Consider the following 20000-nt stretch of genomic DNA (forward strand, 5'->3'; position numbering starts at 1 on the left):
CAGGAAGCATTTCTGCCTTCCATAGTAGTGCGTTCTATTTCATCCATTGCAAATGTTTTATCGTGCACCTTATGTACGTATATTGGATTATGCATATTTTATTTGACTGTGCCTTCCTATAATTTGACTTGTTCTGTGTTCCTTCTCATTCTTATAGGCCTAACTCTTCTTGTAACTACAATTTGCGAGCTTGCACAAAAAAGAATTCCACCCATTCTTTTACACATCATGTGATGTGGCACAGCTGTATTGGTTGCAGGTCGTCTCCCCACTCTTCCACTGAGAGTGTCTGTCATGTACGCCGGTCGATTTAACTTATGGCCCATGTGCACGCCACAAAAACAGTGGGAGGAGTAGCGCCGCAAAATAAAGTTAATCTAGGAAGCCAAAGAAAGAAAGATGGAAAGATGGATGGATGTAATAAAGTCAGACAAGTACTATAGTCTGGTTGCAATGCAGGGCCAACCACACCAATGACTCACCGATGGTGCAGTGTTCTCCAGTCCATCCCTGGTGACAGTCACACTTGCCCTCTCTGCAGACGCCATGGTCCATGCAGCGTGGGTGACAGTCCCTCTGCTCGCACTCTGGTCCTGCCCAGCCCTCCTCACAGTGACACGTCCCACCCAGGCAGGTTCCACGAGGACCACAGTCAACCACACACACCTCTGGAGACACACACATTAAAATAAAGCACATTTGAAACACTGATTAGAACAGGGGTCTTCAACGTTTTCAGGCCAAGGACCCCTTAGTTGAGAGAGAGAGAGAGAGAGAGAGAGAGAGAGAGAGAGAGAGAGAGAGAGAGAGAGAGAGAGAGAGATGAAGAAGGGAACCTCACAACCTTGTCAAAGATTCCATATACTTTTATCATTTGACAGCACAATCATCATTGTATTTTGGATTCATGTCAATTTGTGTTTTCAGATAGATAACCACTTGAACCGTTGATACTTTCACTCTGTACTTGGTCTGCTATTTTTCCCCTCTACAAAACCTCTTTGCTGAACATAGCTGATCTACAAGCTCACAACGCCTCGCTCTGTAGATCTGCTATTTTTGGCTAAAGTTCTCAGAATATGGACACTAGGATTCAAGTGGTTCATATAAAAAAAGGAGAAAAAAAAGACCCCCTGTAGCGACTCGAGGACCCCCTAGGGGTCCCAGAACCCCTGTTGAAACCCCTGTTGAACACACGCGCTGCATGCACTATGGACAGTAGTTACACATTTTACTGTTTGCTTGCTGAGCGACTACGTTTGCCTTTGTGTTTCATGTCAATGTTTGGAGTGAAAAAAAAAAAAAAAAAAAAAGATTGTGTAAGCTGTCAGATGTTGCAAGGAAGAAAAGCTTGTTAGCGAATTGGTTGGGAGACAACGTTGTGTTACAACTCAATATGTACAGCGGATTCCGCTGGATAATATGCAGCACAGATTTGTCGACGGTACTAATAGAGCAGAGATTTATGAGGGCCTTGTGTGCAGTACTAACACAGGAAGGACTGTGTCCGCAAGGATGATCCCACAAAGGTTGAACAAATGAAACAAACACGGGTAATGAGGTTCGCCTACACAAGCTTGCAAATTACGTTCTGTCAAAATGTCAGTGAAATGAACTATGCTAAGTGTGGTGGGTTTTAATGAACTCGGCTCGTGAGTGACAACCGGATTGCCCGTTAGAATAAAGGTCCTCGTTATAGCACATTACGACAAACTATTCTTCTGAATGTTTGCTTTTAAATAATGGAGTATAATCTGGAAAGTTTTCTGAGCAGGGGTCACAGCTCGATAACCTTATTCTTATGAAAAGTGCAAATATTGAAGGAGTGAAGAGGACTTTGTTGGAATGCTTAAGTTGTTAAGCATCATGCAAAACAATACTACTACCAAACAGGAATTGACAGAAAGTGTATTGGATTGACATACTGTACTGTATGTTGTACATTGGACCAATATGTGTACGTTTGCAAATTGTTGTTTGTGTCAAAATAGATCATATTTGTTTCTCAAGTATTTTTTTATGAATTAACAAATAACATTTAAGCACTACTTTTAAACAGTAAGAATGCTTAACTCATTCTGTGCCAAATGCCAAAATGGCTCCAAGGTAGCTGTGCCACGGTTTTGTATGTTTTTCTTTATTGCGCAATCAAAAGAAATGTTTTTTTTTATAATAATATAAACAGACGCAGTTGTTGTGATTCAGTGGCAAAAATAATTTTGTCAATCAGACAAATGGTTCCAGAGATAGAGCTGTTTGAATGAAAAAAAGTGTCCATCCACTAGAATGAACACACATTTTCTCAATCAGCTAAACGAGGGAGCCAACACACAAACAGAGAAAAGCATCTCTCTGATCCCAGGTCATTTTGACATCTTTAAAAAAAATTAAAAAAAATGTTTTTTTGTTTTGTTTTTTGTTTTTTACAAAAAACTCAAAAGACGTCAAAGACGTCATTGGCACTGAACGCCTTTGCAAAAAAAACATCAAAGACGTCATGTGGCACAGAATGAGTAGTGCTTTAGGGTTAAAGGAGTAGATTCCGGATTGAGACCCAAATGCATTTGGGTCACCATCCGGAATCAATGGGGGTAAATTTACTATAATCAAAAAACAAAAAATCTCAAGTCTCAATGGTGTGAATAATCAATAGAAAAAAGTCCTTTAGGGGTGAACTACTCCTTTAACAATTCATTGTTGTCTAAAAGATATGTGTGCAGTTAAGTGGAATGACATGTATTTTAGGGTACAGAGTTTATAACATTAATTATGGATGTCGGAATCTTTGAGAGAGAAAAGAATCGGTTGATCGACATCGACCCGCCCTGCCTTATTGTTCTCCAAAAGATTGGAAACGGAATCAGACTTATCGTATCGGTCTTGGAATCGTTATGTGGAAATAAATACATACATAAAAATAAAAAAGTAACAATAGCTTTACCTAAACAATGTAAAGAAATATCATTGTTTTAATTTTTCTGTCTGATATTTGTGCAAGAGTAACTGTGGATGTGTATAATTGTGTAATGTAGGTTATAACAACAATGGCAATACACATTATGTAATATTTACATCAGTGGCAGCCGGCAGGACAATAATACATGACTGAGAATGGGACATGTTCACAATGAAGGTATTTGGGGCTTTAAAAGGAAACCCCAGTTTTGCTGCTGTGAAATGTCTGCCAACGTGCTACAGGGAAATGCTTCTACCGTTGCAGACGTATTGCATTAACATCCTTTGCCACACGGATTGGTAAAAAAATATGTTTTATTCATTAGAATGAGTTCCGGATTTCAGCTTTAAGCCTTACAGGAGAGCAAATTAGTCAGACATCATTGTGATGGCTGAAATGTAATAAGTTGCAGATGAAATGTAAACTATTTTGTTCTTTATGGCCTCTCCATGTCTGAATTGAGTTTTTCTTCGATTGAGAGACCTTGGACGAGGTCTGATTAAGTCTTGACGACGCTCCAGAATATTAAACATGGCTCTGGAGGGGACTCATTCCATTCCAAAGGAGAGGGCCTGCTTCCATAGAATCTATGTAATCAATTTTTCATTAGTGCTAAAGTGTTTATCTGCTCTTAACATGCCCCTGACTGCAGCCTGTATAGAGGTTTTGTGTGGGGCGGTCGATCCGTGTGACGCTGCTTGTTAATTAAAGTTTATTTAATTGAGGGGGAATCGCTGAAATAATTAAGAGACATCCCTCCACACGCACAGGTGGACTGACTCTAGAGGGTTTTTCCTTTTCTTTTTTTTTTCTTTGGGGGGGGGGGGGGGGGGGGGGGGTTGGACAGTGCTGAGTGCAACGTCTTCCTTCAACGCTGCGTTTTGCTATCGACCGCTGCGAGATACAGTATCTTGCTGAGTGAGAGGACTGGAGTCTGGAATTCCCGAAAAAAAAGCTTTACCAGAATAACATATTACTTGAACATTGTTGCCTGAAAGAAGAATCAAGCACAAACTAAAAAAATACGAAAATAAATAAATAAACGTTACCCATTCCATCCCCCAGACCACCCAAAACAATCATTCTTTCTTCCCGGGGCAGCAAAAAAGAAAAGAAAAAGCAATGCCTGACGGCTCCTTCTTGGGTTTACACAGCAATCTATCATCTCAAAACTCACCAAACACTCTCCTTAAGCTCTAATTTTCGACTAAATCTCAAGCCAGCAGAAATAACTTTGACGGAAGCACGGCGCAGAACAACCTGTGATACACTTAATCACTGGTCTAGGAATGGCTTGGGCTTTGCAGTGGGATTCATCGCTGGGCTCAACGAGTCTATTGTGAGGAGACAAACATCATAAATCATCTGGATTCTAGCAGCAGATTAACAGCATGGGAGGGGCTAGCCTTTGAACTAACATGTCAGCTACACGTGTGCAGAGAGAAGCCATCTGAATGCAAACGCTAAGTAATAAATGAGTTGTTGTTCTCAGCAGATGGGAAGGAGAAAATCTGCTGCGTGCAAGATGTCTCTTTTAAGGGGAGCACACACTGGACGCGGGCGGCTGCGCAGCGTCTCGTCGCGGTATCGACGCACGTGAAGTGCCGGCGGTAACCCCAACTGGATGCGGCGCGTTGCCACACAGCACACCCATTTCCCCCAGTGGGGGGAACCATGGGAGAACATGTTCACCGCGCGGCAAAGCTGGAAAAATAGAACAGCAGCGTATCGGTGCGGCAGGCGAGGCGGCAGACCCGCGGCTGCGCGTGTCTGACGCCGCCGGTGTGGGTTAGTTCATTGAAAATAACGGGGCCGTATTTTTTGACGCGCCGCTTCCGCGCCGCCTCCGCGTCCAGTGTGTGTTCCCCTTAACCGATAGAGCTCTATATTCAAAATTGACTCTTGAGCTCTCAACGCATTACATTGTGGCCATTGTGAGTGTGGAGATCAGCTATTTTTTGAAAATCTTTCATTCATTTTATATATCAGTGCTTCATCATTACTCAGTATTCTGGAGAAAGACAGGGAGCATGAGGCTGAGAGGAGAGTGTGACAGCAAGTGACAAAGGTCATGAGCTGGAATCCAACTTGTCACATTGTGACACGGCCTGCACTCTGCAGCCATCACGTTTCTTATTCCGATCAACCGACCAGTGACCACAGACACTACAATACAATACATGCTGCTAACTAATTAACACGCGTTCAACTAGACAGTAAATAGCCAATTAATGACATCAGCCAGAGCAGTGTTTGGCTGGAATTACATCCACATTCCAATATTGACACAAGCAAACAAAAGCACGGAATTAGCAGTGTAGCAATTGGAGTAGCAATTGGCAGACTAACGTTCTGACCTACACACACACACGCACACACGCACACACGCACACACATTGATATGCAGTAGAGTATATGGCTTAAGTCAGGGGTGTCCAAACTTTCTTCAAAGGGGCCAAAAGTTAGAAAATACCCAAAACACCCAAGGGCCGACTATGTCTCCTGACAAAATGTACTTTCGGTTGGACAATAACAAAGTCACATACATATGCATCGCAATTACAAATGTATTTAACTATCATCTTCAACATTTAATATCAATGTGTGTGCTCTGAACAAAACACAAATAACTTACTCACATTACCAAATGTAACCAGACGTGCAACTGGTGCAAGGTAAGACATACAACAAAATAGCCTTTCTTTGACCCCTTAAGCACGAAACAACAGGGAACAAGGAATCCCACTATAAAATATTCTTGTTTGACGGTGCTGGCGGGCTATTTATAGTACAATTTAGGAATGAAACCACAGGCCTCATAAAATATGTCATCATTTGGGCCCCCGGGCCGCACTTTGGACACCCCTGGCTTGGGGTGGCTTGGGGTGTCCAAGTTAGAAAGATAGATTTTTACGGAGGGCCGTTTAGTGACATTTGGAGGGGGACCCTCATTCATATTCAGAGATCTGTTCATGTGTTTTACACGCGTTGAGAGCAGATGAATAAAACAGATGAATAAAACAGACTTATGAACGGCAAGGAATGAGTTGTGCTACGGAGCTGTCTCACGCGCGCACGCACGCACGCACGCACGCACGCGCACGCACGCACGCACACACACACACACACACACACACACACACACACACACACACACACACACACACACACACACACACACACACACACACACACACACACACACACACACACACACACACACACACACACACACACACACACACACACACACACACACACACACACACACACACACACACACACACACACAGAGTGCATTGACTGACCTAGCGAGCAGTCGGCCCCGGTCCAGCTGTCCTCGCAGACGCAGGTCCCGGTGTCCGTGTTGAAGGTGCCGTGGCTGGAGCACTGTTCTGGACACGTGCTCTTCAGAACCTCACAGCTCAGCCCTCCCCAGCCCGGGTTGCAGTGGCAGTCGCCATGGTGACAGGCGCCGTGGCCCGAACAGGTTGGGTCCAGACAGTCCACTGAGGGGAGGGAGGTAGAAAGAGAGAGAGAGGGAACGAAAGCAGAAGAGAAGTTGATTTCACACCTGAGATCGGTTTCCTGCGCTGTCTACAGCAGTGGTTCTCAACCTTTTCAGGCCGTGACCCCCAAAATAATCATATTTTAACTGGGGACCCCCCCACCCTGACGAGCACTAAGAGTTGAGGCATTATATTTTGTATAACACGGTTCTATTGTGAAAATAGCAGATCTACATGCTCACAACGCCTCGCGATGCGAGGCGTTGTGAGCATGTAGATCGACTATTTTCACAATTTCTGCCTCTAATATTTGACGATTTGGCCAATGTTTAATTTGTCATTTTAGAGGTATTAAAAAGTTCTTAAATTGTCACTTTAGAAATGTGTAGATACCCTCTATACACTTCAACTTTATGTTGGTTTGTTTACTCTTGATTGAGAAAACAACATTGCATATTAAGTTAATCATCTGGTGACCCCCCCCCCCCCCCCCCCTGGGGACCCGGGCCCCCCCTGGCGGTCCCGACCCACAGGTTGAGAACCACTGGTCTACAGCAGCAGGCGGACTCTGAGTGACGTGAGCCGCTTTCGCCGTTTGAGCGGCCAGATGTGACTGCCAGGGAACGGAGCCGGGCCTGAGGGCAGCGATAGCTGCTTTATCTGCGTGGTTCTGTGGTGTAGAAAAAGCTTAGCCAGTGTGGAGGAGAGAGACGAGTCGTCTGGAAGAACAGGGAGCTAAACCTCCTCAGCAGAACGGCACGTTTGGCCGGTGCCTGGAGGAAATGTTTACCCTCTCTTGGAGAAATACTTCCACTTCAATTCCAATTTAAATGTCACAATTCCTTCTGTCATTAAAATAATCAAACCCTCCTTTTGTGGTGGAACATTAAATGTTCTTTCCGACAATATACTTAACCACGATAGTACTTCAGAGAGCTAGGAAGAGAGTGCATTAAATGACTAGAAAACCTGATCAATGATTGTCATTAACAATTTGCCGATCTAAATACCTAGAGCTTAATCGTGGGCAATTGTTTGCAAAAACAAAATGTTGTTTTTTCTTCCCACTGACAATAATTGCTTTGTGTCTTTTGCTTACCTGGTTGAGCAATAATATTGATCGTTAGGCCCTACACAGACAGATCACATCAGAAAGCTCACGTCCAAGCAGAGGAATGTCAAACGCAACATGCCCACTTCCTCGACATATTACCTCACTTCACAGCAAAAGCAACAATATAATCGTTTGGAAAACTCAATAGCATTTTTACACGGGAGGTCAATGAACTACAGATGTAAATCTGCACTGTTAATTGCCTTTTGTCTGAACGTGGATCGATGAAGTTAAACGGATTGAACAGGGGTCAGGCGAGGTTGAGGAGAAAGGAGGCTTGTTTTTTCCTCGATAAAAGGAGAAATAGAAACCAGGGACCCATTGATTCTAACAGGTGTCTTCTAGAGGGAGGAACACAAAAGGTTACTCAATTGACGGACGATTCAATTGATGCAATTCATTCCAATCTGTACAGTGAGTGTGGACTAAACAGTTACGAGGAACTAATTTATACGCACACGGATGTCGATTAGAGCATCTGAGGAATTACCCACTCACTGGAGTTGAAAATGCCGATTGTTTTGTCAATGGACTGTGCCTCGATGCCCCGAGGGCTTCTCTTCTCACTTCTAATCCAATATAGAGAGAACCTTTTCCCTCTGATTTGTTAGCACCGGTCATCCAAGCAAAGCCTGTCAGATTTCACCATGGTATGCCACTAACCCACCCTGTGCACCCCCAGGTCACCTCTGTACATGTACCTTATAACAACCCTTATTAAGTATAATTATCAAAGTAAGTTACCTTTGTGATTTTATAGAAAAATATCCGTCCATTATTTCCAACCGCAATCTTTTGTAAAAGACAGGCGTATCTTTCATGGAGTTGTGAAAAAAAAAAGGAAGTCGACCGGGCGCTGCCGTTCCAATGAACGAGGCTGACGTTTGTCCCTCGGTTGCACCAGTTGTAGAGCATAGAAATGGAGAAACTAGATCCAGGCATAGAAAAAAAAAACAGAAAAGTCATCCCACCGCCATTGTTGTTTATGTGTGCTCCAGATTTGAGACTAGCGTTCATGGAGCTGCTGCTACTGTAGACACCCGCCCCACCCCTCATCTGCTCAGACAGGCATTGCGGGGGAAAGAACAAACACTTGATATGGCGCCGTGGAAAAAGAAACAAGCGTTCGTTCGGCAGTAAAAGAGTTACTGTAAATGTTTAATTCGATTTTTGTTATTGTTTTATTCATGGGTTTCATTTGTAAGCTTCATGGGTTTCACTTGCAAGCTCTTTTTGTGAGCTTGTAGATCAGCTATTTTCAAATGCCAAGGTATAAAATAGGGCTAAAGTGTATGTTTTATATTATAATTTATATCTACAAAGTAACTAGTAACTAAAGTTTTCAAATAAATGCAGTGGAGTAAAAGTACAATATTTGGATCCGAGATGTACAGTAGTGGAGTGTGTACTTGAGTACAGTACTTGAGTAAATGCACTTAAGTTACTTTACACCACTGATGGTGTCCATGCATCTTTGAATGTATTGTGCAAGTTGCATGTTGTACACATGCACTGCAATGTAACGTGTCAGGTGTGTCTGCTCTTATCACCTTGTTCACAGTTGCTCCCCTTGTGGCCGGTGTTGCACACGCAGTCTCCAGCCACACAGAGTCCATGTCCTCCGCACTGAGGGTCGATGCACTGTGAACTGGGGACGTCACACTCCGTCCCCTTCCAGCCGCTGTAGCACTGGCAGCGCCCCCTGGTGTACTGCCCGTTCCCACTGCACAGGACTGGACAGGCAGCTGAACAGAGGTACAAATGATAGGAGTCATATACAGTCTTACTTGACTTGATATTGAATTGATTTGACCTTTTTTTTATAATATTGGTATTAACCCATTTAGGACGGGAACACCTTTTGGGCAATTCTCGTTATTTCTGTCATTATTTGGACTAAGGGTTAGGTTTAGGCATAGTTTTACTGAGGTTAGGGTAAGGGTTTGGGCTAGGTTTAGGCATAGCGGTTACATTCACCAGGGTAGCATTCACCAGCGTCGGCAGGTTTGCATTTCACCAGGTTAACATTCACCCGCGTCGAACAAATGGAACATCAAAAATGTTATGTCGCAATATCGACACGCTCCCAAGGTAAAAAAAACCCTAAAAGGTGTTCCCGTCTGAATAGCTACTGATCTGAAAATGTTATTTACTTTAACACATCTCAATATAAAACTGGGTATAAAAATAGAAGAGCAGTGCTACGCTACTGGTTGCCGGCTGGTGCCTGAATAAACCAGAATAAACAGGAATCAGAATCACGCACGCAATCACTTTTTTCCAATAGTACGATTGAAAGTAAAGATAGTGTTTTATCTGCACTTTCTGTTTGTGAAGGAATATAAATATTCTTATTAAATGTGCGGAGCGGCAGAGATGACAGTAGATGTAATACCTCTGGAGCAGTACGGCCCTATGAATCCTGGGAAACAGTGACAGGAGCCTGCCACGCACTCTCCGTTCCGGTAGCAGTTGTGTGTGCACTCCATGACCGACTCTGTAGGTACAATTACAGCAATGGACAGTTGAGTTAAAGGGACTACACCAGGGGTCTTCAACGTTTTCATGCCAAGGACCCCTTAGTTGAGAGAGAGTTGAAGTAGGGACCTGGGGACCCCTACCTTTTCATAGATTCCATATACAGTAGTAATTGTTTGACAGCACAATCATCAGTGTATTTTGGATTCATGTCAATTTGTGTTTTCAGATATTTAACCACTTGAACCGTCAATACTTATAAACTTGACTCACCCGGTGTCAATTATCTAATGTAATCCTGTGCGTTACACTCCCTCTGCCAACCTGGGGAGAGCAACGGACTGACCTCATGCTTCCTTCTATGCATGAGGAGTCCAAGCCGCTTATTTTCACCTGACAGGGGGGAGTTTCCCCCGGTTGGACATAGCACATGGAAGGAACACGTTATTCCAACAAGTTCCTTTCCCCCCCATCAGGCGCCCCAGCTGGCCAGGGGGAGGCAGTATAGAGACCAGGCTTACTGCATGTTTTTTGTGAGGGTACCTAGCCTAGGAGACACAGGGAGAACATGGAAACTACACACAGAAAGGCCCTTTTTCCAACCCCACCTAGGGTATGGGCAGATTGGGCACTGAGTGATGACGCAAAGGAGAGAACACGCCCCAAGCATCACCGGCGGGAATCGAACCCAAGACCTTCTAGCTGTGAGGCGACAGCACTACCGACTGTGCCACCGTGCCCCCAGCCAGGGATCCTTTTTTTTTGTCAAATATGTTTGTATTGCCAACAGATTATCAACAACAGCATGGACATGTTATCAGAGTAACAATTTTCTGTTCAGCGTAATTAAAGAAAAAAGAAAAAGAGAGAAGAAAAGAGCAAGAAAACAAACAAGAAATAAAGCCAGGGAGTAACCTATGAGCTTGTGCTTTCAGAACAGCCCGTATTTAATGATATGATGAATGATGAATTGAATTGCAGTGATCTTTAGTGACTGGGAAAAGTGACAGTTGTTAAAGGTTACTTGGGACACTCAGTTAAGAAACACCCACAAATAACCTTCATCTCAACAACACAAATTAAAAGCATACTCCTTGTGCGCTTTCTTCTGCAACAGCAGCAATACACTATCGGCTTTCTTAAGCGATCTCTCATCTCTAGCATCTCTAACAAGCTCGGCATACATTTACAGCTGTTTGTCCACATCTGAGTAAGGTCTAAGCTTCCAGAACAGGTTTACTGCACCAGTCCAAAGATCTAACAAAAGATCCCCCACACAGGGTGGTTTAAATAACCCCAAATAATTCGTACCCCCACCCCACAGGCCTGGCCGAGTGAGCATGGCCACAGAAAGCCACAGTGCAGTTTGCAAATCCTCTCAGAGTTGGAGTTAATCTGACACATCCCTCGGACAGATCAGCTGTTCACTCAATAGACCAGTGCTCATAAAGGGCCCCTCATTTTGATTCTTGTTAAGAGGACAGCAAAACAGCTAGTGTATAAAATGTGCCATGTGCAAAGCGAAAGCTGGTACCAGCATGGATTACATGATCGTTTTGTTATTGCTCTAGCTGTGTATTTTATGTGAGCTCAACTGTGCAGTCCCTTTGGACCCTAGCAAGTTTGACCCCTCAAACGTCAATAACTTCATTGTAGAAGGATCGATCGAATTCCCCAAAGTAATGACAAAAAATAAATGAAAATGAACTCAATATTTGTCCTTCCCAGAAATCCACAAGGAAATTTCACAGGCTTCCCAACGTGGAAGAGGTTGCCAAGAGAGATCAATGCTTATAACACTAACCTACAGACCAACTTATTCTCCTGGGCAGATTAAACTTTGATGGTTTTCATTCAAGTGGCAGCTAGATTCACTAAAGGCCACTATGATTCTTCAAACATGCCTGGCGCCCCAAAAAAAGTTGTCTCATGTTGTGCAGAGCCAACATGCACAACATCCCTGACTCTGTTTGACAAGAATGGAACAGAGCCTTCATTAGTATTATTGGTAACACCTGTGAAGGAAGTGAGAGAATGGCTACTGTGCATAATAGGCAGTGATGGGCAAGCTACTTGGAAAATGTAGTTTCCTAAGCTACAAGTTACACTCGAATTAAATATAGCTAAAGCTACCACAAAGCTATCTCCATAGAAAGGTAGTTACCTAAGCTACAAGCAACATGGCAAAAGTAGCTAGCCAAATCAACACTACCTTTATTTACTTTCTTTGGTATTAAAATGTCTTAAGTCCTTAAATTGTCACTTCACTGTCATCTGGGGATCCCCCTGGGGAGGGTGGGGTCAGACGTCTTCAATGTCCCCTTACTATTTGGGACACTATTGTAATTGACTGGTCTATGTATTTATTTATTTTTCCCAACCGTGAAGGGTAAGCTATTTGGAAAATGTAGTAAGCTACATTACTAGCTACTCTGATTAAATATAGCTAAACTACACTACTAGCTATCCCTAGAGAAATGTAGCAAACTTCCGTTTCGCTACTTAATGTAGTTAAAGTCCCCCATAGTGTAGCCTATTGTCTGAATTTGAAGCAGAAGCAGAACGTGAAAAGAAATTCAGATCTTACCCAGTATGATGGTGTTGTAGGACACTGGCTCCAGGCTCCGCCCATCATTGTAGAAGCCCAGGTGCCAAACCCCTGACTCCAGGTACTGGATGAACCCGGCCTGGTGGACTGCGACCGGGTGCTCCAGTCGCGCCCTGGTCTCCGGCTCACTGGGAGTCCTGCGCTCCTTGGCGATCAGCCGGCTGCCATCCAGCAACTCCACAAAGTCATACTGAAACACATCCAGAAGTAGAATACGTTTGGTTTGCATTATTACTTTAATCATTATTGTATGCTTTAAATATACAAAAGAAATCAGATATACGAGCTTGTATATCTGCTACTTTTGAAGCTGCTACTACTTGGTGCGCCTGGACTAGTAGGCCAGCAGGTGCCCCTTAGTATGAAAACCTTGGTAATATTGTTTGGCTTGTGACGATTGGGTCCGATATTTAGTTCAGAGACCATGGGGCTAAAGAATGGTTCAGAAGCTGTGTTCAAGTTCACTCTTCCATTGGATATAACAAACTCCAACCTTCTTTCGGCCTCCAAAAAAGGCGATCCGGTCACTTCACGCACATACGGAAAGTAATGGCATGTGTTGCTATTTCTGTCTTGGCTAGAGGTCAGACATCTAGAATACAATAAAATGACCTGCACACCGTCTACACTAGCACAATAAGGACAACTTAATTTAGGTTACGTTTCGGTCAATAGACCTTCAGGCATCTGCTGAAAAGTAGTAGCAACACAGATATACAGTATACAAAAACAGGGTTCTACAATCACCGTCACCCCTCGTTGGGGATAAGGTGCTACAGGTGGTGATCCCATTTGAATAAGTGATCTCATCATTGTCTGTAGCAGTTAATACACATCAAACTATATAATATTGTACAATATACAATGACAGTGGATCAACAATGTATGAAAAAAAAACATCAACATACTCCTCAATAACAAATATAAAAAGTGTTTTATTTTTATGACAAATGTCATAAAAACAATACATTTGATGAATGATTTGTTGTTTCCAATCTTTTTTTCTTTCTTACATCTGACAAAAGCTGCCACCTATTTTTCCTTACCTTTTCAAGCACCTAAGCTGCGTCTCAAGTCCTTAAATCAAAACCTTTTACTATTTCCTAGCTTGTATGTTAGTCCCTCCCATTGAGGAAATAGAGAAGAGGAGACGTCCCATTTCTGATGACACCATCACAGGTGACTCCCTTAAAGGGGCGTTCTATTGTTAGTGGGTGGGACTAAAATACAAGGAAATAGGAAAGAAGTGTAGGAAATAGGATCTAATTTAAGGACTTGAGACACAGCTCTAGTCACAGATTTATTTTTTAATATCGATATGATCGATCCCCCAATCGAACACAGACACAACTTTCTGTGTTTCAGTAAAAAAAAAAATAATAATAATAGTAATGTTTGGGCCATGCAAAGTCAAAAAAATAATAAATCAGACATCCCAAGTTGGCGATCACCATTTCCGGGAGGTCTCCTGTGCACGCGCGTGCAGCATCCGGGAGACTTGGGATGTCTGATAAATGCACTGTTTTCATTAACACACCTCCTATCTATTGTAGGAGGTTTCTCTCAAAGCCTCCCTTTCAGCCATCACACCTAGTTCTATAATACCGTCTTTATTCCAGAAGAAAATAAAATGAATCCTCAAAGCATCAGTCACTGACTTACAAGACCAATCAGGACTATATAAGTGAAGCCTACCAAATGAGAGTGGCACAGCTGTGCCTCCACTCGGCCACACAGAGCTGCACCTGTTCAACACCTGAACCTCATTCTGACTCCAGAGGAATGCACCACGTTAACACTGACAGGCTGCTTGAAACACTTTCTGCCAGACCGCCAGGCTGAAAGCTGAACGCAGGGCCTGACTGAAACACAGACGGACACACACGGACAGGCAACCTAGATGAAACAGGACACAATACTGGCAGAACTCAGGCTTATAGTCGAGTAAACTGAAGTGGGACATCAAGGCAGGGTGGCGTTTCACCAGAGTTTCGAGTTTTCCATTTGAATCGGACATCAATGAATTATTTGAAGTGTCTATTTAGATAAATCCAGAAATGACAAGACGACAAAGTTTCTCCACAAGCGAACAGTGAAACAGAAAAGAAACCATGATTATTGTAGCCTTGACCGCAGGTTCATGTCTGTCCATATCAAAACAAAAGTGAGATCGACAGAAAAGTGAAAAAACGAAACAAAAGAGCAGTAATACAAAGAGTGAAGATTTAGCCCTCACAGAAATGTGACGCACAGACACAAGCAACCCTGCAATTGACTCGCAGGGCGGACAGGAAATAAAGCATTAAGAAAGGGCCAGGAGAAGTCAACACTGTGATTTAAGCCACTCTTTGGAGCACACCCGAGGGCCAAACGGAAGGGGATATTAACCTGGTGGAAGACCACTCCTTTGTCTAGCCGGCTGGAGGGCTAAGTAATAAAACAGTTCATCCCCGCAGCACAGAAAGTCCCAGGCAAGAGTGCATACATCTCGATTAGCTGGTAAGAAAGCCCCCTGACTCATCTCAACACAACAATACCAGTTAATAACAGCCAAGAGGTCAAGCGTGTAGAGACTGCGGACCGCCCAACTGATGGGGGATAGAGAGAGAGAGAGTATGTGTATGTGTGAGAGGGTGTATGTGCAAGTGGGTGAATCTGTGTGTTAGAGAGAGTCTGAGAGGCACAGGGGCTCAGAGCTAGAATCATTATTATATTTCTTGCTAATCATAATCTGTTAGGTGTGAAGTTTGGATTCAGATCAATAGACATGACAGCCTTTTTGAGAGGCACAGCGGCAGAAGCTCTTAAAAGTAGCTTTTTTTTCTCCTTCTGAGCTATGAAAATAACTGACAGTCAATATCTCTCATCAGGGACTTTCATGCTCTGTTAAGTGAACGCATCGATCTGTCCACCTACCACCCTACCACACCACACCACCCAGCACAGTAGCTGTAACTGAATTAAATCTACAAGCAGTTGGATGCAGTGGACAGTGTTGCTTAATAATACTTAAAAAAAAACAATAATAATAACTAGAACTGCACTCTGTCGAGGTGCCAACTTGCACCTCATGCACAAGTAGGCCACACATGCACACATGGCTAACTTGTGCGCAAGCAGAGCGTGCCACGAGTTGTGCGCTGCTGGCCTCATTGGCTGTTAAAGAAGACATTACCAAGAACGCTCTTATATACCAAATTCTGCTGACATCACCAATGGCATCACCTACATACTGTACATACATACACTTGCCAAGTACATTATGGACATCACTGGAATTTCTTCTATCGCATCTCACCATCCCAACCACTAGGAACCTTGATTGCCATTAACCACTTTCAACCTGGTATCCCTGTTTTGAGCTTTAAAAAAAAACTCAATAACAAATACAAGCTCAAGCTAGCAGATAGGCTATTTTCAATATCTGTCGTACTACAAAATAGGGCTTAAGTGATTGATATAGCAACTGGGAAGCAGTTATGGTTAATGCCTGGCTCAGGGAGACTTAAACATATACTGGGCGAGCTGGGGATTGAACCAGCGACCTTCTGATTCTCAGACGGCCTCTCTACCCACTCATCTACGGCTGCTGATGTTGATCATTGGAAACACTGTGTTCTTTCTGTACTGAGCACTACCTCCCTTTGGCATATGACTCAGACGTTTTGACAGAACAACATATGGGACGATCAATGATGAAGAGAAAAACTAAAAACCAATGCACCAAATAATGATGAGAATGAAAATGCATCAAACATCAGTGATGCAAAAATCACGAGATGACCTCCCCTACTCATTCTCATATAAAAAATCAAACCTCGGTTCGAAGTGAAGCGGTGAATCTTAGTATAGAATTGTCTGGAGAGCCGGTATGACAGCCGGTATAATAGGTTTTTAAAAAATATATAAAAAGTCCTGCTTGCTGGTCTCTTAGTTGTTTGTCAACTGCATCCCTCTATAATTATTTCAGTTTCTGTTATCTTTGTGGCCTACTAAATTTTTCAACTTCTGCTAGATTTTCTCTTGTCTGCCTTAATGCTCCTTTGTACCATTCTGTTAACATCTGTATATTCTTATTGTGCCTTTGCTTTTGCTCTTATGCGGCTATTTGTCATTGCTGCAATAGGTGAGACCTATTGCATGTACAAGACAGATAAAACCTGAAGGCCAAATTATCATGTGAAGCTTGACTATCCTCAAAGTATCCATTCATCTGACCGGGAGGGACACCGCACACATATTCTGGACGTACAGGACAGATAAAGCCTATTCATTCTGAACTGAAATGACCATATATGGACATGGGACACACATTTTGCTTTTTGAAAAAGCCTATTCATTCTGGACTGATATTTTGCACGTACGGGACAGGAAAAACCTGTTCATTCTGGCCTGGAGTGACCATATATGGACATGAGGTGACATACATTGTGTTTTTGAAAAACCCTGTTCATTCTGGACTGAGATCACCATATATGGTAATTAAACGGACATTCTGTTTTTGAAAAAGCCTGTTCATTCTGGACTAAAATGACCATATATGGGCGTGATACACACAAAGCCACTCATAGGAAGCGGTTTTCACCGCTTCAAAAATGCAAAATACTATAAGCTACAGTGTTCTCAAACTTTTTTGGCTTTTTACCCCCTTATACTGATTTCTGAAGCCGAGTACCCCCTTCCCCTGACTACAGCATTTTGCTTAGAAATATATATATCAAAAATCCAGTACAAATGCCAATATGTTCAAAATAAAACAGCATAATGGCAAATAAACATTGCTTTATATTCAATAACACAGTGCCGGTTCCGGAAAACACTGATGTCAGACATCAGCTCCGCATATGGAGATTCCGAACCTTTTGCGCCGGTTCCGGAGAACCGCATATCGGGTCGGGTCGAGGCCGGGCACTGCACTCCCTGCTGCGGCGGGGAGCGCGTGCCAAAGTCTGTGTAATGCAAACCCCATTATACCTGTTTTCATAGGACCCGTTTTGACCATCTGTTTGCCTGTGTCCATTTATTCCCATATATGGAGATATCTGTATCTGTCTGTCTGCGTCCATTTTATGCCCAAATATGGAGCTCTCTGCAGACACAGTGCCGGTTCCGGAAAATCCTGATGTCAGACATCAGCTCCGCATACAGAGAATCCGAACCTTTCGCGCCGGTTCCAGAAAATCACGTATCGGGTCAGTCGAGGCCGGGAACTGCACTACCCGCTGCAGCGGGGAACGCACGAGCCGAATTTGAAGCTGGTGGGACGAACGGTTCTCGAGATAGGCGGATTACTAAGCCACTCCCGACCTACTTACTTACTTACTTATACATACATACTCAGAGATTTTTTGTTGACTCATGTGGCGTACGTGATGTCAGAGCCTTTTATTAAGTGATGTCACAATGAGTCAGTGCTTGCGCCGGGTTCCTCCGGAACAGCCTGATGTCAGACATCATCTCCGCATACGGAGATTCTGAACGTTTCGCAGCGGTTCCGGAAAACCGCGCGTCGGGTCGAGGCTGGGCACTGCACTCCGCGCCGCGGCGGGGAACGCGTGTGCCGAATCTGAAGCCGGTGGTACGAACGGTTCTCGAGATACGCGGATTACATACATACACGCAGAGATTTCTTGCATTTATTGTAAGATTATTAATATTCACTTTCAGCGTGTTCTTTTTCCGAGCATCAAATGAGGATTAGAGTAGTGCACTTCAATATTACTTTTATATCATGTCATCGTCTCCACAATGTCCAGCTAATGGAATCGCGCATTGCATAATATTTTCCATACTGTGCTCCAACCTTAACCCCAACTCTAAGGCTATTACACCTATTTTACACACATTATCCTCTTGAGGACTTTTGGTGCACATAAAAGTAGAACAAAGGTACAAAGAAAGTTCATACACATGCACGGACACACGCACACACGCGCACACACACACACACACACACACACACACACACACACACACACTAGTGAACTTGTAGGGAAATAAAGAAGGGCAATTTGACACTAAATTGAGAGTGATATCTAGTAATGTCACCTTCCTTGAGATTGTGTGTACATCCAGATGGATGTGAATGTGAAAGAGTACGTCTCACAGCAAAACAGATGAATTTATATTCTGTGACTCAAACAGCAGACTGTTGCCCTTGGTTACATAATGATATTAGACAATGGTTTCTGTCCTCTGCAGTGGTTCCCAAATAGTGTGCTCAGGTACACTGATGTGTCGTGAGACAAGTCCAGGTGTGCCTTGGTATTTGGGGCAATTCATCGCATTCCATATTTTGTGCATGTCATTATACAGTAAGTGAACATTTAAAAAGAAAATTCAAGCTTGTGAGCTTGTACATTAGCCATTTGCACTATGAATACAGATGTACCTTGAGACTCATTGGTGTGACTTACTGTATTATTGTTATTTGTAGGCCCATCTTAGCAATGAAATGAATGAATAATAATAAAAGAAACAAAAGTGCTTCTGTAAACACATTTGTAAAACGAAGCTAGTCTACTCATCTTGTCATTGGACCTAGGTATTGTACGGGTAGTGGAGCTGATCTGCACAACGACCTCCAAATACAACATAAACAACATTCTTTGGTACAAGGAAGCTAATAGCTCTCTGCCAGGTAGCTCCTTTTGGAACCTAACGCACGTATTCTTTTCAATCCAGTGAATGGACAGTAATTAATGAAGAATGTAGTCCTCTTTCGTTTGCTGTTGTTGCAGTTAAGCACAGTGTTCTGTCCTTGCAAAGCGTTTTGCTTCCTCTGAAAGAAATCTATCCGTTTCTCTTGTAATGCACCATGTTTAGTTTGCAAGTGCTGCTACAGCATACTTGGCTTAAAGATCTTGTTAGCAAGAATGTCACACACTGTAAAATCCTCTGAAAATAGCCGATCTACATGAGGCGTTGCGAGGCGTTGTGAGCATGTAGATCTGCTATTTTCACAATGTCTGCCTCTAATATTTGACAATTTGGCCAATGTTGAATTTGTCATTTCAGAGGTATTAACAAAATCAATCAATGAATAACCAAAGACAATGCATAGCTATTTTTTCCAGGACCTTCCAGGACCCTTGATCAATTCCAAAACTTTTCCAGTACTGGAAAAATATTTTTCTAATTTCAAAATATTTCCAGGAATTTCATGACCGTGGGAACCCTGTATATTGTTAATCCGTTTATTTCTCACGCTCGAAAATCTATTTTTCTGGGACATGTCTGCTGTACATAATGCCACTAGTCAGTAAACAGTATCTATTTGGCACCGCCATTATTGTCATGAAGCCGTGAACTTTGAACTCACGTTTGTCTCGCCAG

General features: G+C 43.0%; 1 protein-coding gene across 1 annotated transcript in view; it reads right to left on the reverse strand.

Annotated features, from left to right (window-relative positions):
- Positions 1-20000, reverse strand: part of LOC308301539 (teneurin-3) — a gene marked incomplete at its 3' end in the record, with an annotated part of 266579 nt that overhangs the window by 110678 nt on the left and 135901 nt on the right. Inside the window, exons 7-11 of the mRNA XM_080745556.1 lie at positions 12645-12855; positions 9975-10076; positions 9130-9324; positions 6265-6465; positions 472-668 (exon numbers count right to left, since the gene is read on the reverse strand). Of these exons, the coding sequence (XP_080601682.1) occupies positions 472-668; positions 6265-6465; positions 9130-9324; positions 9975-10076; positions 12645-12855 (906 nt within the window). The remainder of the gene's footprint in view (positions 1-471; positions 669-6264; positions 6466-9129; positions 9325-9974; positions 10077-12644; positions 12856-20000) is intronic.

The sequence above is a fragment of the Nannobrachium achirus genome (assembly GCF_963921795.1).
Source record: "Nannobrachium achirus genome assembly, chromosome: 17".
Taxonomy (NCBI): domain Eukaryota; kingdom Metazoa; phylum Chordata; class Actinopteri; order Myctophiformes; family Myctophidae; genus Nannobrachium; species Nannobrachium achirus.